The sequence below is a fragment of the Eremomyces bilateralis genome (assembly GCF_010015585.1).
Source record: "Eremomyces bilateralis CBS 781.70 unplaced genomic scaffold P152scaffold_23, whole genome shotgun sequence".
NCBI lineage: Eukaryota > Fungi > Ascomycota > Dothideomycetes > Eremomycetales > Eremomycetaceae > Eremomyces > Eremomyces bilateralis.
This window is the reverse complement of record NW_022985089.1, coordinates 253,527-261,497: the sequence shown is the minus strand read 5'-3', so window position 1 is coordinate 261,497 and position 7,971 is coordinate 253,527. Positions and strand designations below refer to the sequence as shown.

The 7,971-nt window shown below is 49.3% G+C and overlaps 2 protein-coding genes across 2 annotated transcripts in view; one reads left to right on the top strand and one right to left on the bottom strand.

Annotated features, from left to right (window-relative positions):
• Window positions 1-2,346, bottom strand: part of P152DRAFT_403054 (HET-domain-containing protein) — a gene marked incomplete at both ends in the record, with an annotated part of 2,871 nt that extends 525 nt beyond the window's left edge. The window contains 2 exons of the mRNA XM_033676687.1: window positions 44-1,570; window positions 1,616-2,346. Of these exons, the coding sequence (XP_033531297.1) occupies window positions 44-1,570; window positions 1,616-2,346 (2,258 nt within the window). The remainder of the gene's footprint in view (window positions 1-43; window positions 1,571-1,615) is intronic.
• Window positions 2,347-5,666: 3,320 nt separating this feature from the next.
• P152DRAFT_468299 (HET-domain-containing protein) overlaps window positions 5,667-7,971 on the top strand; it is a gene marked incomplete at both ends in the record, with an annotated part of 3,574 nt that continues 1,269 nt past the window's right edge. Inside the window, 4 exons of the mRNA XM_033680817.1 lie at window positions 5,667-6,414; window positions 6,472-7,061; window positions 7,104-7,271; window positions 7,302-7,969. Coding sequence (XP_033531296.1) covers window positions 5,667-6,414; window positions 6,472-7,061; window positions 7,104-7,271; window positions 7,302-7,969 — 2,174 coding nt within the window. The remainder of the gene's footprint in view (window positions 6,415-6,471; window positions 7,062-7,103; window positions 7,272-7,301; window positions 7,970-7,971) is intronic.

Here is a 7,971-nt window from a genome sequence, read left to right as displayed (position 1 = left end):
CTCTTCGGCCTCCTTCCATCGGCCTTGATTCCAAAACGTCGACGCTAGATTGGCCATGCTGCTCAGCGTGTCTGGATGCTCTGCGCCAAGTACCCTCTTTCTTGTCTCCATCACTTGCACCTCCAGCTCTTCGGCCTCCTTCCACCGGCCTTGATTCCTGTACGTCGACGCCAGGTTGGCCATACTGGTCAGCGTGGAGGGATGCTCCGCGCCAAGCACTCTTTTCTCCATATCGAACACTTGATTAATCGGTTCTTCAGCCTCATTCCATCGTCCATCTTTGTAAAGACACATTCCGTACCTCCACATAAGATCCATCCTGGGTTTCCAATCTTTATCCACAAGATTGGACCCTAGCATATAGCGCGCATGGGGTAGGTAAGCCCTCCAGACGCTTCGGTTCTCGTGGTTATCATCGGGGAAAACTTCTTCTAGTCGCATAATAGTTTTCTCGGTTAATTGCGCAAGCAGCTCTTCTTTCCGCAACCAGTTCCGCGTTGCTAAATGCACCAGCCGATGGAGATCGAGGTACTCGTCGGCCGGCCGCCTATTGACGAACGAATACGCGGTAAGTGTTCCGATCGCTTCCACCTCCTTCTTCCGCGACGCCCCTGGCGGAAGAAGAGACTGTGGAATGTCCTTTGGCTCTACACAGGCCATAAACGACAAGTAATCGGCCGCCAGCCGATCGCGCCGCCGGATTTGATCAAACGAGATTAACCACGTTGTGGCTACCGGATTCTTGATATCGCGATACCTCCCGTCGTCTTCAAACTCCTCGCTAAGGAGATCAATCACCTCTTCCTCCTGTTCGACCAGGAGCGACAGATAGTCTGTAAGTAATATTGCATTCTCATTAATGTACGCCGCTGCCTGGACAATGGCTAGCGGAAGGTAGGTGAGCTGTAAAAGGAGTGCACCCGTCTCTTTCCCGCTTTTGGCGAGCTCCGTATTAACCAGGCACTTCCCTAGTAATTGGGAAGCCGCGTCTTCTCCCATCTCCGGAACGTCCACGACGTCCTGTTGCGCGAGCTTGACTGCTATCTTCCTGTCCCGCGTCGTGAATATAACAGCTCCTTGCTTACTCTTTGGGAGGTAGTCGATCAAAGGGTGCGATCCCTGCCCAGGCTGCTGCAGCCCAGGTCCAGCCTTGGCAATCCACATATAGATGTCGTCGGCATTGTCGAACACTAGCAGCCACCGCCCTGTACTTTCTTTGCTCAGATGGTCCTGCACCAGTCTCTTTATATCCGCCTTGTTGTCTTTAAATCCAGATATGCCAAGCTGCCGAGTAGCGTCCAAGTATGATTGGTGTAGGCTTTCCATGTTGACTGCGGAAATCCAGATAACCGAGCAGTGCTTTTGCTTGTCGGCGACGCGGTACAGCAGCTCGATAACAAGCTGGGTCTTTCCTACACCTCCAAGTCCAGTGATCGCAAGCTTCGCGGTACGATGCTTGCTGAACAGCATTTCTTCGAGCCGAGCCAGCTCAGGCTCACGGCCAGTGAAGCGAGAGTTCCGCTCAAACGGCACAACCCATGTCGGATTTTCTAGGGGTGTTTTTGGCTGTCTGGCGGAGGATACTAGTAGTTGATCCCGAAACAACTCGCTTAACTGGTGGTTTTCCGAATATCTCTCGAGCTCCCTAAGGAGCCGCCGAAATGCGTGATGCTCGCCCTCGCCGTAAATAGCTTCCATATGAATATCGAAAACTCCAAGCAGAGAGTAAACTTTGTCTTCGGGTCGCTTGGTTATTCTGTTTGCCGCCCATAACATGCGCTCATCGATAGTAAAGTGAGACAGCGGCTCCCCTCGAAGCGCGTGAATGGAAATGCCAGCAACTTGGTGAATCTGCTTTTCTAGCGACTTTCTGTCTCCAAGCAGCTCGCGCTTTTGCGAGAAAAATTCGACGCATCGGGGAGCAATGAGCTCTTGTATCGTCCAGCCTCGAGTGAACCACCGACTATTCCGTAGCTGGGAGTCTCTGTCATCTTCGCTCATAGAAGCCGAGACATCCGTAAGGAAAACATAGCATTTGATGGCATTCTGGTACCATCGAAACATGGAGTTGATACTTTCGGTAAGCTCGGCGGCATTTGTCTTGTCGATACAACAGGTGTCTATCCAGCAGTAGCCCAGCCCGTCAGTCTTGGCTTGGACTGCGCAGAAGTGGAGCTTGTCGTAGCCAGCCTTGCCACTTCCAGTGCCATCTGTGATGTCTTTGTACGTGACTTCATCGCCGTCATGTCCCCAAGTGTGCGAGAGTATGGCATAGCGAGGAACCTCATCTTCGGCAAACTCGGCCAGGCTGAAGCTGGGGTAATCGTCGAGTTGTAAAAGGCGCATTGTTACACTGGATTTAAGAAGGCGTGGGCCTCACGAGAGGATGATTTGAGCCATGAACCCGATGGCAATCGAACCAATTCATCGCAGAGATGCCTTTACAAGCACTCGAAGTTGGGATGGATTGGGGTATATATGGGCTGACGACTGGCAGCAAGGGAGGCGGAGTAGCAGAGCCGCGCCTAGCCAAGGCGGCGTTAGAGTAGAGCCGTAGTTAGTTATAGCAAATAGTTAGGTAAGACAGGACCCCCGGTTTGTAACCACCCCGATTTGTAACCACTTCACACGCAGCAACACCAACAACAGAGGACTATAGATTCTGTATAATAACTCCACCAATATTGAAATTTATATATTATATCTGAAACTGTGAGCAAAGTGATTCGAATTCTGCTTTTTGCAGCTCGTCCGAAATTTTTTGCGCGTCAAATTTGGGCTTCTTCTTCGCCTCCTTCAGCTCCGCTTGTCTTGCTTCTTCTTGCGCAGCAACAATCTGATCAATCGTCGCAAATCGCTCATTTTGGTCGACTTGGACTCTTTTCCTTTTCTTAGACAATCCGCCTATGTCTTCCAGTGATTTTTCGAGCTTTGCAACTTGCGCTTTCAGTGCTGCGATTTCGACGTTCTTCTTTGAGAGTGCCTTGGCCAATTTCCCCTGTAAACCCCTGAAATCCCGTCCAGACATGTCCTCAAACTTTTTCCCCGTATACACGTCTTTTGGGCCTTTGGGTGTATTAAATATATAATCATATATGGGCTCTGGGGTCACATGACGTTGTATAGTATGGTTCTCGTTTAATTGGGTGCTATTTAATACTTTGTGTGGGTTGAATGGGCAGATTCCGGTGCCTCTGAACCCAGCGCGGATATTATGGTTTATCAAAGCTTCAATGCGGGATTTATTATAAATGTTTATAAAATTATGCTTCTTAACTGGGGCAGAGTCGTCGAGGGAGCTCAATTGGGTTAATTCCTTGCGATATTTACTCTTCAGGGCCGAAAAACAAGCGACATCTAGGGGCTGAAGCAGATGGGAGCAATGGGGAGGGAGATATAGGACAATTACCTTATTATCCTTACACTTCTTCATGAACTCGACCGTCGCGTGCGATCCGTGCCCATCGCAAATTAGGAGACGCCATTCCGTACGGTCTTTTGGTGCGGTCTCCGGGAGGAACTTCTTCTCCAACCATTTGAGCCCGATTTCGTTTGACGTCCAGGCGTTCTCTGAAACTGTCCAATGCCAGTCCTTCGTGCTCGAGAGATCCGCAGGGAACCACGTAGATTGGAGGTTTTTGCCCTTGAAGATGATGAGCGGAGAGATCGCGCGGCCAACGGCTGAAATGGCCTCAATGACGGAGACCCACTCGCGGTCCTCCGGAGTCTTGATATAGGTCTTTTTCCTGCTGTTCTTCCCCATCTTTTTCTCTTGTATTGGTGCTAAGACACGCCCATTTACGCCGCACCCAAGCGCAATCCCGTGCTCGTCGAAATTCCAGATATTCTCCGTTTTGATGTGAAACTGGTCGATCAGGCTCTGGAGAAGGTTGAACCAGGCCGCTATGATTTCCTTGGACGAACAATTTACGCGGGAAGCTTCGATTGATTTGCCCACCATAGTTTTTATATGGGGATTTCGCTTGAGGAATCCGTCCACCCAGTTCTTCCCGCAAGGCGTGTGGTCACCATTTTCGCGGGCAATTGCTTCTGCCATTTGACGAACCCTGCCGTGGGAGGGGGCATTCGAAGCCCGGTCTTCCAGGGCTATCCATTCCGCTAGATATCGTTCTTGTACAGGAGACAGCTTCTGGAGCTTTTGAGCACCAATTTGGTGCGATTGGCGGTCGTTTTGGAGGCGCTTTTGGAGCGTGGAGTAGGTAACACCGTACTGGTCCGCGCACTTATGTATAGAGTCAAATTCTTTATTAATATAAGCCTGAATCGCGAGCTTTATAGCCTCTTCATTAACTGGAGGCATTTCGACACAGTTACAGCATGATTGTGTGGTGGTAGATGTATTTTATTGATCTGTCTCATCTCCAGATTGAGGGGGTTTAGTTGGTTACAAAGTGGGGTGGTTACAAACCGGGGGTCCTGTCTTAACTAGACACTAATCAGGTTGATGTTGGAGCCTCGTTGTTGGACCTTCTAAATTCTAAGCCACCATCGCTCTTCACTCCTTCACTTCATCGTCACTATTAGAGAATTTAGATCGACAGCGCTAGTTTACCATAAAAATACTTATCCATAGTCCCCTGGCTGTACGGATCGCCGAAAGCGGAAGTTTGATCGACCACAAGTACCGACCGGCGTAGTAGAAATATTTAAGATTGTTTCCAACACAACGTACACTTTAGACGAAGGATTTATAGCATAATAACGGGATACTATGGCATGAGTTTGTTCCGCTTGTGATCTTTTTAAAAGAAAATACGATGATAGTGGCGTTGTAGCATAAAATACTGCCACGCCGTCTCAAGTGCACTCCGATTACTCTGCGGAAATTAGCCGACTAGTAACCAGGCTTTTGTAATATTGAAGGTAGATATAGTCCCGCACATTGGGAACTGGTTGAAGAACATAGTTTACAGTATTAGAAGAATTATAAGGTGTGTGCAGACTCTGAGTCGGTTTGAAGTTAAAGTACCTTGGATTCGTCCCAGCACGGCGAGTGTTCCATCACGCAGGGGGGAGGTTACGAAGATCTTGTTACTTGAATGTGCGAGATGGGGCTTTGTCTTACTATTGTAGATGTAGTGAGGTCCCAGACTGCTCGAGATGGATAGCTCCAGTCCGCAGTCATCATCCTTAAGACCCAGAATTCGGGAGTATTTGCTAGACTGGATGGCTAGCACATCGTGGATGTCGGTCTTGGTCTTGAACTCTTGAAAATTCAACGAACCTTCCCCACTGCATGATGGACTGATCGGACACCCGCTGTGCTTGGACGAATCCGGGGTAATTACTTTGACTTCAAACCCAACTCAGAGTCTCCACACATATTGTAATTCTTATAATTCTATGGGTGGGGTGGAGTGTCCCTGTGTGAAGGAACAGTAATTAGATGGGACTAGAGCAGGAACCTGGAAGGTATTTTCATAATTACTGTGTCGATATATGAATTTGAATGACCACCGCACATCCGTGCTTTTCGATGACCCCCATCTAAGATGATCTTGAACAAAAGTCAGCCGTCAGCCCCTCACATCGTCGCGGTTCGTCTTGATGCGTCTACGACCCTGCTAATCTGCTGTTCGAATATCCCAGACTAGCAGTCACGATTCCTCGATAATGACAATCTCTGTCGATTACTACGGCCAACGATGCGCCTCTTAAAGCTCAACGGCAACGGCGGGTTCACCCTGGAGACCTTCGGAACCACGATCCCTCCTTATGCCATACTTTCTCATACATGGGGAAGCGACAGCGATGAAGTCACATTCAAGGACGTTGTGGGCGGTGTTGGAAAGAATAAGGCTGGATACCACAAGCTGGTATTCTGCGGGGGTCAAGCCAAATCCGACGGTCTATCCTATTTCTGGGTGGATACATGCTGCATCGACAAGTCAGATCCCAACGAACTTACGAAGGCGATAAACTCTATGTTTCGCTGGTACCAGAATGCAGCGCGATGCTACGTCTATCTCTTAGACGTTTCAGTGCGCACGCAGGATAGGCAGGCTGCACATATCGAGTGGGAGTCGTCTTTGCGCAATAACCGATGGTTTAGACGAGGATGGACACTCCAAGAGCTTCTCGCGCCGAAAATAGTCGAATTCTATTCCCGAGATCACGTCCGATTAGGTGATAGAAAGTCACTTGAACGACATATCTGCGAGGAAACAGGAATCGCCATAGAGGCACTCCAACGTCGTCCTCTCCATGACTTCAGCGTTGAGGAGAGGTTTCGATGGGTCGAGAAGCGACAAACGACCGAAGAGGAGGACATGGCATACTGTCTCCTCGGAATTTTCGGCATTTTCTTGCCACTTATATATGGCGAAGGGCAAGAGAATGCAATGAGAAGGTTGCGACGAGAGATCAAGGACTCTGAGCATAAATCGCGGTCATGTGAGGTCTTTGTTATTCATGTTGTATCTCCATTTGCTAATGTGTTCCATTGTTTAGACGAAAAGCTAGCACGTACTATTCCCTTTGAGCGCAATCTTCGCTTCACCGGTCGCGAATCCGAACTCTCTAGAATTGAAAAACTACTTTTTCGACATGGCCAAACCGTAAAGGTCGCAATTACAGGGCTTGGAGGCGTAGGGAAGACACAATTAGCGATTGAGACGGTCTATCGGACCATGGAGAAACAGAGGGACTGCTCAGTATTTTGGATTCCCGCAACCGATCCCGAAACCCTTCTTCAGGCGTACTCGGCAGTCGCCGAAGAGTTGGATATACCTGGAAAAGACGAGCAAGGAGCAGACGTGAAACGTCTAGTTCAGAACTACCTCAGTAACGAAAGCGCGGGCCAGTGGCTCCTGGTGTTTGACAACGCCGACGACTTGGATATGTGGATGGGAAAACCAGCTGAGAGACAATCATTCCGTCTCCTCGACTACCTTCCAAAGAGCAGGCGAGGAAGTATCCTCTTTACTACGCGAGATAGGAAGGCTGCTACCAAGCTGGCGTCTCAGAACTTGGTAGAAGTACAGGAAATGAACGCAGAGGTGGCTTCAGAGCTATTACAGAAATGCTTGATCGGACACGATGTAGCTGCCTGCCAAACAGATACTGATTCCTTACTCATACAGCTAACTTACCTCCCGCTCGCCATTGTTCAGGCGGCAGCGTATATCAATGCGAACGGCACCTCGATCGCGGACTATCTTTCCTTACTTGATGAGCAGGATGAGTCTATGATTGAACTTCTGAGCGAAGACTTTGAAGATGACGGCAGATACCGCAATATCAAGAACCCAGTAGCCACAACATGGCTAATATCGTTCGAGCGAATTCAGCAGCACGATTCTTTGGCAGCAGACTACTTGTCTTTAATGGCATGTATTGAGCCAAAAGATATCCCACAGAGTCTTTTTCCACCCGGCCTATCTCGCAAGAAGGAGGTAGACGCTATCGGGACGCTTTACGCGTATTCATTTATTAGTAAACGTCCAGCAGGTCATACGGTCGATCTTCATCGGTTAGTGTATATAGCTACTCGGAACTGGCTTCAGGAGAACGATCAACTGGTCCAGTGGACAGAGAAAGCAGTCGTGCGACTAGAGGAAATTTTCCCCGACAATACCCACTCCAACAGGAGTATATGGAGGGCATACCTGCCGCACGTGCGCGTTGTACTACAGTCTGACCTCGTTCAGAAGGATTTGAAGAAGAGGATAGATCTCCAATGGAGATATGGAACGTGCCTCGACGCCGACGGACGATGGAGAGAGGCAGAGGTCGCTTATTCCCAGGTTCTCGAGATGGAAAAGAAGGAGCTTGGCGCAGAGCATCCAGACACACTGACCAACATGGCCAACCTGGCGTCGACGTACAGGAATCAAGGCCGATGGAAGGAGGCCGAAGAGCTGCAAGCGGAGGAGTTAGAGATATGCTCAAGGATACTTGGCGCAGAGCATTCTTCCACGCTGAGCAGCATGGCCAACCTAGCGTCGACGT